Here is a 17045-nt window from a genome sequence, read left to right as displayed (position 1 = left end):
ATATTGTTGTCTCTACCTTCTTGCCCTTTGTGCTGTTGTCGGTGCCCAATAATGTTTGTGTCCTGTTTTGTGCTACTGCCATGTTGTGTTGCTATCATGTTGTTGTCATGCTGTGTTGTCATGTGTTGCTGCCATGCTATGTTGTCTTAGGTGTCTCTTTATGTGGTGTTGTCTCTCTTGTCGTGATGTATGTTTTGTCCTATATTTTTTATTTAATTTATTTGTATTTTTAATCCCAGCCCCCGTCCCCGCAGGAAGCCTTTTGGTAGGCCTTCATTGTAAATAAGAATTAGTTCTTAAAATAAATGTTAAATAAAAAAAATTAAAAACAGGCCTAGGACATATTATAGATTTTGTTCTATGGAATAATGTTTATCAATTAATATCACTTTTTGTTATTTTTTGTTGTTGATTTGTTATAAAAAATAAATAAAAAAAACACATATAGGCTTCATAATTAATAAAGGTCATGTTAGCTAACTCCTATTATCTCATATAAAAAAAAAAAATATTATATCTCTGAAACCTGTGTTAACCTCAGACCTTATTTTCGGCGTTTATTCCTAAACCCTTTTCTCTCCCCATTCATTTTCGCCATAGGGATGGCTGAACGAATCACACGTAACTCATTTCCGGGTTGTAGGGTAATGGGTAGAAAGGGTCCAGCTTTTTTCCAGAATTGACTTTACGAAAGCAGGTTTAGGAGATTTTACGCAGCAGGTTAGGAGAATAAACGACATGACCGAAAATAAAATATTAGGCAAGTCATTTTATCTCATCTGGAAGGTAAGACGAAATCCTACGAATGCTTTAAATGTAAAGTTCCAATCTGTTTATTTATATGAAATTCGACGTAGGCCTAGTACTTCTATAAATGTAAAGTTCCTATCTGTTTATTTATATGAAATACGATTTTACCAGGTGACCATGTCGCGGTTGGATACTGTAGCCAGCTGTGGGCTAGAGTGATCCTACAGGTTAGCTGCCACTGCAGGTTAGCTGCCACTGCAGGTTAGCTGCCACTGCAGGTTAGCTGCCACTGCAGGTTAGCTGCTACTATAGGTTATAGGTTAGCTACTATATGTTAGCTATGAGACCATTTTAGAAATACTGGCACTCAAGTATTCATCATGTTTCACACTGATTACATTAATAAATACATTTAACTGTATATAGCTGTTTGTATTAGTAATAACTTGTAAAACGAATAGCTGCTTTTCAGCAGTTTGTATTATTTATGGTTGGAAAGCATGAACTCTGTTCTTTATGCTCAGAGGTTTCCAACATACTGACTGGTGGAAACAGCCTGATTGCTGCGTTCAACATTCTATTTCATTCAGGATTTTGACAATTAAGCTCTACTACTTCCTTTGAGTCAGATGAACTCGTGGATATCATTTGTATGTCTGTGTGTAGTTTGGAGGAAGTTGCTAACTAGCGTTAGCGCAATGACTGGATGTCTATGGTAACTTCTAGCTTGCTAGTAGATACTATAGACTTCCAGTCTTTGCGCTAACGCTAGTTAGCATTGGCTAGTGAAACTACCTCTAACGTCCTTCATACTGGATGCAAATACAAGAAAATTCACCAGACTCTGGGGAAGTAGATAAAGGGCTTCATTGCCAAAATCTCTGAGTGTCCCTTTTTAAGTTGACGCAGCAATCAGGCTGGTTCCAACAGGCTAACTTCCAACAGTATATGACAATGATTTCATAATTGTAACTTGTACACTGAACATCAACTGGCTAAAGTCTGTCATGTTTCCTTTATCTTTTACTCCCATGCTTCAACATTCTAGTGACTATGTTCTGCGACAACCGGCAAGGAGACCAGTTGGACTTGAAGGAGAGAATATGTACCTTTTTAAAGGTGAAGAAAGAAGGATCCACTGCCCTCCAGATAGCGAAGGCTGTTGGACTGAAGACGGCCAAGGATGTAAACAGTGTCCTGTACACTTTAAACAGAGCTGGACTTCTTTATGCAACACCAGACAAACCACCAGTCTGGTCTGTGAGTGTTCAAGAGTCAGATCGAGTGCCTAGTCCTTCCGAGACCCCTGGCATCACAGTGGAGGAACTGAGGAGGGTGCTGATGTCAAAGAGTGATGGAAGAGGGATGAGTGCACCTCAAATTGCCAGAGAATTGGGCCATTCACAAAAATTAGGTGAATAAGCATCTTTATACAACGGGTGCGTCTAATCCTGAATGCTGATTAGTTAAAACCGCATTCCAGCCGGTGTCTATTCCACAAGTTACCACCCGCTAAATCTATGACGTTAAAATGCTTATTTACTCTGTTCCATCTGACTGCACAATCCACTGTCTCATCAGCCCAGCCAGGCAATTTATAAACTTGATCTTCACTATAAAAAGCATCTAGACATTATCTCACATTTCTTTTAGACTAACATTTAGTTTTCAACAGTGGAGTTTTGTATAAACCTTGCTGTCTGTCTGACATTTGTAACATTGTTTCAATATTGAAACTCGATCTCCAGCTGTCGCATAGTAGTTATGAACGTGTCGGGAGTCGGGATGAGACAGACAGGCAGGCAGGTTCTCAGCCAGTCGAAATAATGAATCGGCATAATTTTTATGCATATATACAAAGAAATAGCAATAGAAAACAGGTAAAACAAAGTGCAGCTTGTTTACAGTCTTTCCTGCTTCAGTTTGAAATGATTGTATTAGCTGTGTTGTTGGCTAGCTCCTCTGAACAACAGTGTCCAGACGAGAGAGCACATTTTCTATGCCAGGTGAAATCGTGCCTCATTAGCTCATTGTTATGGTTGATTAGAAAGCAATGTCACTAGAAAACAGCTTAAACAAATGCAGCTACTTTGTTGTTATTCTGGCTGCACTGTTTGACGTGACTAAATTAGCCGTAGTTGGCTAGCTAGCAAGTAAGGGATAAGAACGTTGACAGCCAGTATGGCAATAGAATATTTAGAATTAATGACTGGGTCACGTCCATAGATACAGAACAAGAAGACTTAAATACTGGATCGCGTCTCTGGCAACCGAACCGATAGGACGAACGACCAGCCGGCTTGGGTAGCAACCCTAGATTTGTGTCGGGACTATATCTTGTGGAAGGATGAAATAGAATGAATAAATTCCTCAATGTTTTTAATGAAAATATGTCAATCATTATTTAAACATGTTTGTAACCCGTTTTATAAAAGTGACAATGGCTTCGAAGCCAGTGTTTGGAGGATATATTGGCACGGTTTGCCGGCCATCGACGTACCAATATATCCTCCAAACACCGGCTTCTCAGGCATTATCACTGAATTGTACACTGAACATCAACTGGCTAAAGTCTATCATTTTTTCCTTTACTCCCATGCTTCAACATTCTAGTGACTATGTTCTGCGACAACCAGCAAGGAGACCAGTTGGACTTGAAGGAGAGAATATGTACCTTTTTAAAGGTGAAGAAACAAGGATCCACTGCCCTCCAGATAGCGAAGGCTGTTGGACTGAAGACGGCCAAGGATGTAAACAGTATCCTGTACACTTTAAACAAAGCTGGACTTCTTTATGCAACACCAGACATTCCACCAGTCTGGTCTGTGAGTGTTCCAGAGTCAGATCGAGTGCCTAGTCCTTCCGAGACCCCTGGCATCACAGTGGAGGAACTGAGGAGGGTGCTGACGTCAAAGAGTGATGGAAGAGGGATGAGTGCGCCACAAATTTCCAGAGAATTGGGCCAATCACGAAAATTAGGTGAAGAAGCATCTTTATACATTGTGTGGGTCTAATCCTGAATGCTGATTAGTTAAAACCGAATTCTAGCCGGTGTCTATTCCACAAGTTACCACCCGCTAAATCTATGACGTTAAAATGCCTATTTAGTTTCAACAGCAGAGTTTTGTATAAACCTTGCTGTCTGTCTATCTGACATTTGCAACATTGTTTCAATATTCAAATTCGATCCCCATCTGTCTCGTAGTAGTAATGAACGTGTCGGGATGAGACCGACAGGCAGGCAGCTTTTCTCAGCTAGTCGAAAACTTGAATCAGCATAATTTTTATGGATATATACAAATAACTATCGATAGAAAACAGGTCAAACGAAACAAAGTGGAGCTTGTTTACAGTCTTTCCTGATTCAGTTTGAAATGATTGTATTAGCTGTGTTGTTGGCTAGCTCCTCTGAACAACCGTGTCCTGATGAGAGGGCATATTTTCTATGCCAGGTGAAATCGTGCCTCATTAGTTCATTGTTATGGTTGATTAGAAAGCAATGTCACTAGAAAACAGCTTAAACAAATGCAAATTTAGCTACTTTGTTGTTATTCTGGCTGCACTGTTTGACCTGACTGTAAGTTAGCCGTAGTTGGCTGGCTAGCAAGCAAGCAAAGGATAAGAACGTTGCCCGCCAGTATGGCATAGAATATTTAGAATGAACATCTGGGTCGCGTCCATAGATACAGAACACGAAGACTTAAAGTCTGTGTCGCGTCTTTGGCAACTGAACCGATAGGACGAACGACCAGCCGGCTTGAGTAGCAACCCTAGATTTGTGTCGTGACTATATCTTGTGGAAGGATGAAATGGTTTGAATTAGGGATGCACAATATATCGGTGAACATATCGGAATCGGACGATATTAGCTAGAAATGCCAACATCGGTATTAGCGGATGTTTAGTTTAACGTCCTGATGTGCAAAACCGATGTCAAAGCTGACGTGCATACCTATATAACGTAGGTATATGACGCCACGTACAAATTTGCGCTACACGTGCAACAGCAGCATTCCTAACCTGACCCACAATGTCTGCTGTGTGGAACTAGCAGTCATTTGAAAGAGGAAGAACATTTCAGCGAGACAACGCAAAGGCGAAATCCATTAAAGCCAAGATAATGGAATTCATTGCCCCTGACAATCAACCGTTCTTTTTCGCCGACTGGTCGAGCACCGGTACACACTACCAAGTGCGGTATTTTTCAGATGTTGAACTACCAGAGTTGCACAGTAATGGCGTCACTGCTATTAGCTTCACGACCACTTTATACTATGGAATGCCTTTTGGATCTTTGCATGTCAAAAATGATACAGTAGCACTGTCATAGCTATACAAAAAAGTCTGCAAACACCGGCCACGAACGATGTGTTTACAATACCGCGTTAGTAATGAAGCATCATTTGTTCGACCGCAACTTCTGGGGTAGCTAGCTTTAGCTTGGTACTAGCTAACACCAATACAACCAGCCTGAAAACAATGACCAGTAGAACCTGCAGTCATTTTCATTATTCTTAGCAATGATTTAGGAATCCTTGTGAGTAAGTATTAGCTAGGTTGCCACTTGTTGTTCGCCTATTGAAATTGAACTTCAGTTCATGAAAATAAATAGCTAGCCAGCTACTTAACCCTGTTGCCCAAAGCTAACGTTATAAGCAGCCAGCTAGCTTCATCTGGCTAGTGAGGCTCGACCGGACCGGGTTATGTGTTGTGAAGCTAGCCCCAATAAGGATTAGGCACAATAGTGGAATTTGTGGGTTGCCTTCGAAATAAAAGTATGTCATTGACAGTCATGCAAATGAATACAAATAGTAGAATTATGCCATACTTTTATTTGGAAGGCTAACCTGCAAAGTCCACTATTGTGGCTAATCCTTATTGTGGCTAGCTTCACATAGATGGGTCTGACCACCATTAATCAAATAAGAACTGTCTCATAAATGAGGGTTATTTTAGATGATGACACCTAGCTATATAGTTAGCTATCTAACTATAGCTACTGAAACAGATGTCATGTTATTGGACATGCAAAGACCCAAACGGCGTTCCATAGAAATCCTGGTTGAGAATGAAACGACTGAACAACAAAACAGCACAGCAAGTTAAGTGAAAGAAATAGGTTTTGATTATGTTTTACTGGTAATGGGGACATACGTAAATGCCAACAAAATAACTTTTTGGTGTGTGTGACCTTTATTTAACTAGGCAAGTAATTTAAGAACAAATTCTTATTTACAATGACATTGCACTATGGAACTCCTAATCACGGCCTGATGTGATACAGCCTGGATTCGAACCAGGGACTGTAGTGACGCCTCTTGCACTGAGATGCAGTGCCTTAGACCGCTGCGTCCATGTGTATGTGTGTTAACTATTTAACTGTACTAGAATGCTTAATATCGGTTATCGGTATCGTTTTTCTTGACAAGGAAAATATCGGATATCTGTATCCGGCAAAAATGTCATATCGGTGGATCACTAGTTTGAATTAGTTCCTCAAAATAATGTTTTTAATGACAATATGTAAATCATTATTTAGATATGTTGGTTTCCCGTTGTATAAAGGTGATAATGCCTGAGAAGCCGGTGTTTGGAGGATATATTGACACGGTTTGCCGACCCTCTACTTCGTCTCAGGCCTAACTACACCCGTGCCAATATATCCTCCAAACAGCGGCTTCTCAGGCATTATCACTGAATTGTACACTGAACATCAACTGGCTAAAGTCTGTAATTTTTTTCCTTTTCCTTTACTCCCATGCTTCAACATTCTAGTGACTATATCCTGCGACAACCGGCAAGGAGACCAGTTGGACTTGAAGGAGAGAATATGTACCTTTTTAAAGGTGAAGAAAGAAGGATCCACTGCCCTCCAGATAGCGAAGGCTGTTGGACTGAAGAAGGCCAAGGATGTAAACAGTGTCCTGTACACTTTAAACAGAGCTGGACTTCTTAATGCAACACCAGACAAACCACCAGTCTGGTCTGTGGAGAAACCAGGGGCGGCGTCTGTCTCTGTGAGTGTTCCAGAGTCAGATCGAGTGCCTAGTCCTTCCGAGACCCCTGGCATCACAGTGGAGGAACTGAGGAGGGTGCTGACGTCAAAGAGTGATGGAAGAGGGATGAGTGCGCAAGAAATTGCCAGAGAATTGGGCAAATCACGAAAATGTGTTAATAAGCATCTTTATGACTTGCAAAGTAGCGGCAAGGCAGAAAAGTTGGGAGAGAAAGTGTGGAAAATGAATGATGAAGCAAGCTGTGGAGGAAAGCTTATTAAATACAAGAGGTAAGTCTGTGAATGTGGCACACATAGGGAAAAACATATATAACAAATGAAACTAAAAGCTATCCAACACAGAAATGTAATAATGTTCAACGTTCAGAATCCAATTTCACAAACAAAATAGAAAATGACTGCAGGTACTTATATATTCTATTACTTATCAGTCATGTAGGAAATAGTACATGATGTTTCCTCCCTTAGCTAGTGGCAAGCTGTGACATACTGTGCTGCCAACTCTATAACATCAGACCTTTCCCCCAAAATTACACTGTTTCTCTTTGTTAGATTGTTCTTTGAATGTAAAACTTTTCAATTTGAATTTGGGGTAGGAGTTTCTAATTGATATATATTTGGGGAAGTAGTTTCTAATTGTGATGCCAGTCTGTCCTCTCAGGCTTCCTGACCCACAGTGATGCCAGTCTCCTCTCTGGCGTCCTGACCCACAGTGATGCCAGTCTCCTCTCTGGCTAACCATGTTTTTTTGAGGGTGTCTGTAATTCTGTATTTGGTTAAGGTTTGGCTTTGTTTGGGCTCTTTTACATGGTTACAGCAAAAGTGAATCTCTCTCTCTCTCTCTCTCTCTCTCTCTCTCGCTCACTCTCAGAGGACTACCTGACTCAGAGGACTACGATCCCATTCTCCTTCGAAGAAATTGAGAAAAACGTATATTACCTCACAAGCTAACCTCACTATTAATGGCAGCCTGCACTTCCCCGGTCGGCCTTCAACATGAGAGGAGGCAGCACTGAGCTAGCCTGCAACATCACTTCCAGGAGTAGTTCAAAGTGCGCATGTTATGTCTCCATGAGACGCCATCTTAACCGACTTCATTTGGCTTCAATGCGCCATTGAGTCTTCACATAGGAATGAATGGTGTCACGTGATCAATGGCTTTGTCCATTCATATATACAGTCATTGGCTAAGACGTTACTATCCCCATTTTGTTCCCCCTAAACGTGTTATGAATAGTGTGTATCCCTCTTACCTTGTTGTGTGTCTTCTGTATGCTATAGTTGATGCTCATTAGCAACTATCAGATGTTCATTTACATGTTGTAATTATGATCCTAACTCTTACAGAGAAGCAAATCGTGAAGTGAAAGCACTGGCTACCTTGGAACATTCTAGCATTGTTCGCTACTATACGACTTGGCCTGAGGATACCAATTGGGTCGATGGAGGCTACAGCACAGACTTAGTAAAGACAGTATTATTAAGTCTAATTTTGCCATTTACATTCATTAATTTGTGATCATCAACATTTTTTAATTCTGGAGCATATTTTTGTACTCAGTTTTTTTGTCTGTTTTTTCAATAGGCTACTACATCTGTCATATTGTAGAATGATATTTAATAGGCTACATCTACATCCCGGATGTCCTAGCCGTGCCTGAATCCTGGCTTAGGAAGACCACCAAAAACCCTGAAATTTCCATCCCTAACTATAACATTTTTCGACAAGATAGAACTGCCAAAGGGGGCGGAGTTGCAATCTACTGCAGAGAGAGCCTGCAGAGTTCTGTCTTACTATCCAGGTCTATGCCCAAACAGTTTGAGCTTCTACTTTAAAAAATCCAGAAACAAGTCTCTCACCGTTGCCGCTTGCTATAGACCACCTTCTGTCCCCAGCTGTGCCCTGGACCCCATATATGAATTGATTGCCCCCCATCTGTCTTCAGAGCTCGTGCTGTTTGTTAGGTGACCTGAACTGGGACATGCCACCCCGGCCATCCTACAATCTAAGCTTGATGCCCTCAATCTCACACAAATGATCAATGAACCTACCAGGTACAAACCCAAATCAGTAAACAAGGGCACCCTCATAGATATCATTCTAACCAACCTGCCCTCCAAATACACCTCTGCTGTCTTCAACCAGGATCTCAGCGATCACTGCCTCATTGCCTGCATCCATAATGGGTCTGCGGTGAAACGACCACCCCTCATCACTGTTAAACGCTCCGTAAAACACTTCAGCGAGCAGGCCTTTCTTATCGACCTGGCCCGGGTATCCTGGAAGGATATTGACTTCATTCCGTCAGTAGAGGATGCCTGGTTATTCTTCAACCGTGCTTTCCTCACCATCTTAAATAAGCATGCCCTGTTCAAAAAATGTTGAATCAGGAACAGATATAGCCCTTGGTTCTCTCCAGACCTGACTGCCCTTGACCAGCACAAAAATATCCTGTGGCGTACTGTATTAGCATCAAATAGCCCCCGCGATATGCGACTTTTCAGGGAAGTTAGGAACCAATATACACAGGCAGTTAGGAAAGCAAAGGCTAGCTTTATCAAACAGAAATTTGCATCCTGTCGCACAAACTCCAAAAAGTTCTGGGACACTGTAAAGTCCATGGAAAATAAGAGCACCTCCTCCTAGCTGCCCACTGCACTGAGGCTAGGAAACGCTGTCACCACCGATAAATCCACGATAATTGAGAATTTCAATAAGCATTTTTCTACAGCTGGCCATGCTTTCCACCTGGCTACCCCTACCCCGGTCAACAGCTATGCACCCACTACAGCAACTTGCCCAAGCCTCCCCCATTTCTCCTTCACCCAAATCCAGATAGCTGATGTTCTGAAAGAGCTGCAAAATCTGGACCCCTACAAATCAGCCGGGCTAGACAATCTGGACCCTCTCTTTCTAAAATTATCCGCCGAAATTGTCGCAACCCCTATTTACTAGCCTGTTCAACCTCTCTTTTGTATCTTTTGAGATCCACAAAGATTGGAAAGCTGCCTCGGTCATCCCCCTCTTCAAAGGGGGAGACACTATAGAACCAAACTGCTACAGACCTATATCTATCCTACACTGCCCTTCTAAGGTCTTCGAAAGCCAAGTTAACAAACAGATCACCGACCATTTCGAATCCCACCGTACTTTCTCCGCTATGCAATCTGGTTTCCGAGCTGGTCATGGGTGCACCTCAGCCACGCTCAAGGTCCTAAACGATATCATTACCGCCATCGATAAGAGACAATACTGTGCAGCTGTATTCATCGACCTGGCCAAGGCTTTCGACTCTGTCAATCACCATATTCTTATCGGCAGACTCGACAGCCTTGGTTTCTCAAATAACTGCCTCGCCTGGTTCACCTACTTCTCAGATAGAGTTCAGTGTGTCAAATCCGAGGGCCTGTTGACCGGACCTCTGCCAGTCTCTATGGGTGTGCCACAGGGTTCAATTCTCGGGCCGACTCTTTTCTCTGTATACATCAATGATGTCGCTCTTGCTGCTGGTGATTCTCTGATCCACCTCTACGCAGACGACACCATTCTGTATACCTCTGGCCCTTCTTTGGACACTGTGTTAACTAACCCCCAGACAAGCTTCAATGCCATACAACTCTCCTTCCGTGGCCTTCAACTGCTCTTAAATGCAAGTAAAACTAAATGCATGCTCTTCAACCGATCGCTGCCCACACCTGCCCAGCATCACTACTCTGGACGGTTCTGACTTAGAATATGTGGACACCTACAAATACCTAGGTGCCTGGTTAGACTGTAAACTCTCCTTCCAGACTCCCATTAAACATCTCCAATCCAAAATTAAATCTAGAATTGGCTTCCTATTTCCCAACAAATCCTTCACTCATGCTGCCAAACATACCCTCATAAAACTGACCATGCTACCGATCCTTGACTTCGGTGATGTCATTTACAAAATAGCCTCCAACACTCTACTCAGCAAATTGGATGCAGTCTATCACAGTTCCATCTGTTTTGTCACCAAAGCCCCATATACTACCCACCACTGCGACCTGTATGCTCTCGTTGGCTGGCCCTCGCTTCATATTTGTCGCCAAACCCACTGGCTCCAGGTCATCTGCAAGTCTTTGCTAGGTAAAGCCCTGCCTTATCTCAGCTCACTGGTCACCATAGCAGCACCCACCCGTAGCACGCGCTCCAGCAGGTGGTATATCTCACTGGTCACCCCCAAAGTCAATTCCTCCTTTGGCCGCCTTTCCTCCCAGTTCTCTGCTGCCAATGACTGGAACGAACTGCAAAAATCACTGAAGCTGGAGACTCATATCTCCCTCACTAACTTTAAGCACCAGCTGTCAGAGCAGCTCACAGATCACTGCACCTATACATAGCCCATCTGTAAATTGCCCACCCAACTACCTCGTCCCCATATTGTTATTTATTTTTATTTTTTTGCTCCTTTGCACCCCAGTATCTCTACTTGCACACTCATCTTCTGCACATCTATCACTCCAGTGTTTAATTGCTATATTGTAATTATTTCGCCACTATGGCCTATTTATTGCTTTACCTCCCTCATCCTACCTCATTTGCACACACTGTATATAGACTTATTCGATTGTGTTATTGACTGTATGTTTGTTTATTCCATGTGTAACTCTGTGTTGTTGTTTGTGTCGCACTGCTGTGCTTTATCTTGGCCAGGTCGCAGTTGTAAATGAGTACTTGTTCTCAACTGGCCTACCTAGTTAAATAAAGGTGAAATAAAAAATGTAAAAAATCCAACAATGCTATTCAATAGGCTACATCTGTGAAATTCTACAATGCTATTCAATAGGCTACATCTGTGAAATTCTACAATGCTATTCAATAGGCTACATCTGTCATATTCTACAATGCTATTCAATAGGCTACATCTGTCATATTCTACAATGCTATTCAATAGGCTACATCTGTCAAATTCTACAATGCTATTCAATAGGCTACATCTGTCATATTCTAGAATACTTATTTCCCTCATTAAAATGCAAATCAATTTGTAACATTTTTGACATGCGTTTTTCTGGATTTTTTTGTTGTCATTCTGTCTCTCACTGTTCAGATGAACCTACCATAAAAATTAGACTGGTCATTTCTTTGTCGGTGGGCAAACGTACAAAATCAGCAGGGGATCAAATACTTTTTTCCCTCACTATAGATAGATAAAGCAGATTAATATGAGATGGAAGGGAGTTTGATGTAATAACAGCTCTATGTAATACTGTATGTGTTCTTGAATCTGTTCTGGATTTGGGGATTGTGAAAAGCAGGTAGCCCTGTTTGATAAGAATGCATGTGTTCGTCAGGCATTTAATTTAACTCAAAATAGACATAAACCCTAAGTAATAACAGTGGACATTTGCCTAAAATAAAACTAGAATCGGTTTCAATAACTGAGTCATCATAGCTGAGTAACAGGTGGCCTGAACAGCCGCTAGGTGGCGCTATATACCTTTTTTTATGGTCAATAGCGACCACTAGCAGCTGTTCAGGCTAATCACAGGCTGACTTTCAAATCAGGTTCAGTACTGTTTTCAGGCGAATCGAAAACGAAATTGTCTACAGGACATTATAGAGAGAAATAGTAATGGCGTCTTTTTGTAGGCACTAACTCCGTCATGTTCTTTGGACAGATCCTATGGAGAAAATGAATGGCGTTTTTGGATAAATGGCGAAAATAAGTTGGGTATGTGGTAAACACAGGCTTAGAAGATTTTATACGTTTTGCTCTGTGGGATAATCTTCATCGATTAACGTCACTTTTTGTGAATTTTGAAGAATTGTGTATATATATATCTATATTTTTAAAGCACATCAAGTCTTCATGATTCATAAAGGTCATGTTAGCTAACTCCTATTATCTCATATAAAAAATAAGTATTATATCTCCGAAACCTGTGTTAACCTCAGACTTTATTTTCGGCGTTTATACCATTTTCTCTCCCCATTCATTTTCGTCATAGGGATGGCTGAACGAATCAGACGTAAATCATTTCCGGGTTGTAGGATAATGGCTAGAATGGATGAAGTTTCTGTCAGAATTGACTTTCTGAGTCAGGTTTAGGAGAATTGATGCAGCAGGTTAGGAGTGACAGGTTATGATAATTAGGAAAATTAGGGAAAGATTAGGAAAGGAGTTAGGGTTAGCTAAAATGCTAAAAAAAATATGCTTTTGACTTTAATTTGACAAAAGCTGGATCCCATCTAGGCATGACCGAAAAGAAAATACTCGCAAGTCATCTATCTCGTCACCTGGAAGGTAAGACGAAGTCCGACGTAGACCAAGTACTTCTATAAATGTAACGTTCAAATCTGTTTATTTATATGAAATACGACCTTACCTGGTTACCAAAAGGGATCCTATAGTTTAGCAACTATATCTTAGTTATGAGACCATTTTAGAAATATTGCTCAAGTATTCATCATGTTTCACACTGATTACATTAATAAATACATTTAACTGTATATAGCTGTTTGTGTTAGTAATAACTTGTTAAACGAATAGCTGCTTTTCAGCAGTTTGTATTATTTATGGTTGGAAAGCATGAACTCTGTTCTTTATGCTCAGAGGTTTCCAACATACTGACTGGTGGAACCAGCCTGATTGCTGCGTTCAATATTGTATTTCATTCAGGATTTTAGCAATGAAGCCCTACTACTTCCTTTGAGTTAGATGAACTCGTGGATATCATTTGTATGTCTGTGTGCAGTTTGGAAGAAGTTGCTAACTAGCGTTAGCGCAATGACTGGATGTCTATGGTAACTTCTAGCTTGCTATTAGATACCATAGACTTCCAGTCTTTGCGCTAACGCTAGTTAGCATTGGCTAGTGAAACTACCTCTAATGTTCTTCATACTGGATGCAAATACATACAAATGGTAACCATGAGTTCACCAGACTCTGGGGAAGTGGATAAAGGGCTTAATTGCCAACATCTCTAAGTATCCCTTTATAAGTTCACGCAGCAATCAGGCTGGTTCCAACAGGCTAACTTCCAACAGTATATGACAATGATTTCATAATTGTAACTTGTACACTGAACATCAACTGGCTAAAGTCTGTCATGTTTCCTTTATCCTTTACTCCCATGCTTCAACATTCTAGTGACTATGTCCTGCGACAACCGGCAAGGAGACCAGTTGGACTTGAAGGAGAGAATATGTACCTTTTTAAAGGTGAAGAAAGAAGGATCCACTGCCCTCCAGATAGCGAAGGCTGTTGGACTGAAGACGGCCAAGGATGTAAACAGTGTCCTGTACACTTTAAACAGAGCTGGACTTCTTAATGCAACACCAGACAAACCACCAGTCTGGTCTGTGGAGAAACCAGGGGCGGCGTCTGTCTCTGTGAGTGTTCCAGAGTCAGATCGAGTGCCTAGTCCTTCCGAGACCCCTGGCATCACAGTGGAGGAACTGAGGAGGGTGCTGACGTCAAAGAGTGATGGAAGAGGAATGAGTGCGCAAGAAATTGCCAGAGAATTGGGCCAATCACGAAAATGTGTTAATAAGCATCTTTATGACTTGCAAAGTAGCGGCAAGGCAGAAAAGTTGGGAGAGAAAGTGTGGAAAATGAATGATGAAGCAAGCTGTGGAGGAGAGCTTATTGAATACCAGAGGTAAGTCTGTCGATGTGGCATACATAGGGAAAAACATATATATTCTATATAGATAGTACCTGCAGTCATTTTCTATTTTGTTTGTGAAATTGGATTCTGAACGTTGAACATCATTACATTTCTGTGTTGGATATCTTTTAGTTTCATTTGTTTTATATATATATATAAGTCTGTCGATGTGGCATACATAGGGAAAAACATATATAATTTGTAGACTTTTATATATATATAAGTCTACAAATTATATATATATGTTTTTCCCTATGTATGCCACATTGACAGACTTATATATATATATATATATAAAACAAATGAAACTAAAAGATATCCAACACAGAAATGTAATAATGTTCAACGTTCAGAATCCAATTTCACAAACAAAATAGAAAATGACTGCAGGTACTTATATATTCTATTACTTATCAGTCATGTAGGAAATAGTACATGATGTTTCCTACCTTAGCTAGTGGCAAGCTGTGACATACTGTGCTGCCAACTCTATAACATCAGACCTTTCCCCCAAAATTACACTGTTTCTCTTTGTTAGATTGTTCTGTGAATGTAAAACTTTTCATTTTGAATTTGGGGAAGGAGTTTCTAATTGATATATATTTGGGGAAGGAGTTTCTAATTGATATATATATATATTTGGGGAAGGAGTTTCTAATTGATATATATATATATATATATTTGGGGAAGGAGTTTCTAATTGATATATATATATATTTGGGGAAGGTGTTTCTAATTGATATATATATATATTTGGGAAGGAGTTTCTAATTGATATATATAGATATTTGGGGAAGGAGTTGCTAATTGATATATATTTGGGGAAGGAGTTTCTAATTGATATATATTTGGGGAAGGAGTTTCTAATTGATATATATATGGTGCAGGTGAATTTGAAAGTGTTCTCTCTCTGTCTCTCCCTCTATCAAGTGATTATCAAGATATTTCCATCAGACTGACTGAAAGCTCCAGGTATTTATTTATTAACCTTTATTATTATATCTTTATTAATCAAACTGTTCCTAGCTAACCAATAGGACCACCTGACCAATAGTACTATAATATCCCATTCACCTGTGAATAAAGAGAGAAAAACGCATATCCTATTTTCTACCCTCACTATTAAAACATTTACCATAGTCTACCCTCACTATTAAAACATTTACCATAGTCTACCCTCACTATTAAAATACTCAAGATCTGAATTATGTTTTGATTCCAGGTTTTCCAAAGATTTCAAATTATTGAGTGTTCTGGGTGCAGGAGGCTTTGGGTGTGTCATTAAAGCCCAACACAAATTGGATGGAGAAACATACGCCGTGAAGATTGTGAAGAATATGGGGTAAGACCAGAGGAGAATGACTGCCCCGTCTCATTGAAGCCCCAAAGTTAAAGGCCGACTGTGGTACTGCAGCAGGAAAACAGGATCTCCGTTTTCAAATCAAATGGAAAAATGGCAATCTATGTGGAAAACCGTTAAAAAACATAATTCAAAGACAATTATGTTTACCAATAGTTGCTTCTAATACACCAGATGTCCTTGAACCGATTATTTTAAAATCACACACAGAAGACGTTTTATGGATAATTTAGTTGCTAATGGCAGCCTGCAGTACCCCGGTCAGCCTTCAACATGAGTTACTCAATGAGAGGAGGCAGCACTGAGCTAGGCTGCAATACCCCAGTCAGCCTTCAACATGAGTTACTCAATGAGAGGGGGCAGCATTGAGCTAGCCTGTAGTACCCCGGTCAGCCTTCAACATGAGTTACTCAATGAGAGGGGGCAGCACTGAGCTAGCCTGCAGTACCCCGGTCAGCCTTCAACATGAGTTACTCAATGAGAGGAGGCAGCACGTCCGTGAGACGCCATGTTTTCATATGAGCTGTGTTCGAATACTCATACTAACCGTTCTATTTGTGATGTGAATTGAGTATATAGTATTGTAATGAAACAGGCAGGGAGCAGGCCTCGAACCCTCGACCTTCTAGCCCGAAGTCCAGCGCGCTATCAACTGTGCCCCAAAAGCATGCTATTGCGGCAGAGTCGATATCCGCGCTTATAAACCCAGGGTCGTTACAGTATGGTTATTGGTCATAGTATGAATGTAGTGAGTATCCAAAAAGTTTCCGGATGTCGTTCTAAATTCGCCAACATATGAAGTATACAAGCAAGGGACACTAGGAGAGAGAGGCTAAGATGGCAGCTTGAACAGATGCTTTTTTTTTACCGAGCTCCACACCAAACTTCAGAAAGATTGTGGAAAAAAACAAGTTTACAGTCATTACTATTACTGTTTGTATTTGTTCAAGATATAAGAGCTCACCTGTGACTGGAATAAGTATTGGATCATTTATGTCGGCATGTCCATGCGAAGTCGTGACAAAAATGGAAATATAAGAAGCTAGCCTTTCTATTGCAAATCAACAAGAGAGGAACGTGCTTATAGACAACTGCCATAACTACGCTTGCCCTATGGATAATATCATGCCTTCGAATGCTGTTGAAGATGACGTGTTCCCCTCTTTACCGGTTACTCCGTGCAAACCTCCACCCTTCACAAAACCCAACATGAACTCTGACATCGTGGCTACCCTCTCCTTACTCATCAACTCCAGGTCTGACGCCATTGAGAAAATG

General features: G+C 40.9%; 2 protein-coding genes across 10 annotated transcripts in view; both read left to right on the top strand.

Annotated features, from left to right (window-relative positions):
* Positions 1-252: 252 nt before the first annotated feature.
* On the top strand, positions 253-8976 carry LOC106591839 (double-stranded RNA-specific adenosine deaminase-like). Of its 5 annotated transcripts, none has more exons than XM_014183108.2 (6): positions 253-786; positions 922-1011; positions 1799-2164; positions 3364-3729; positions 6526-7036; positions 7638-8976. In XM_014183108.2, the coding sequence occupies exons 3-6, from the start codon at positions 1804-1806 to the stop codon at positions 7687-7689; spliced, it is 1290 nt and encodes a 429-aa protein (XP_014038583.2). In that variant the 5' UTR covers positions 253-786; positions 922-1011; positions 1799-1803; the 3' UTR covers positions 7690-8976. The 5 variants fall into 5 exon arrangements, with proteins under 5 accessions (XP_014038583.2, XP_014038582.2, XP_014038579.2 ...); XM_014183107.2 differs by having other exon boundaries at positions 254-786; positions 922-977; XM_014183104.2 differs by having other exon boundaries at positions 255-786; positions 922-994.
* Positions 8977-12379: 3403 nt separating this feature from the next.
* The window catches only part of pkz (protein kinase containing Z-DNA binding domains), a 28902-nt gene continuing 24236 nt past the window's right edge, over positions 12380-17045 (top strand). The window contains exons 1-4 of one of the 5 annotated variants that reach the window (XM_045701826.1): positions 12380-13041; positions 13888-14398; positions 15338-15379; positions 15630-15749. In XM_045701826.1, coding sequence (XP_045557782.1) covers positions 12993-13041; positions 13888-14398; positions 15338-15379; positions 15630-15749 — 722 coding nt within the window. In that variant the 5' untranslated portion in view covers positions 12380-12992. 5 annotated transcript variants of the gene reach the window in all.

This window comes from Salmo salar, chromosome ssa19 (genome assembly GCF_905237065.1).
Source record: "Salmo salar chromosome ssa19, Ssal_v3.1, whole genome shotgun sequence".
Taxonomy (NCBI): Eukaryota; Metazoa; Chordata; class Actinopteri; order Salmoniformes; family Salmonidae; genus Salmo; species Salmo salar.
This window is presented reverse-complemented; position numbering and strand designations above follow the sequence as displayed.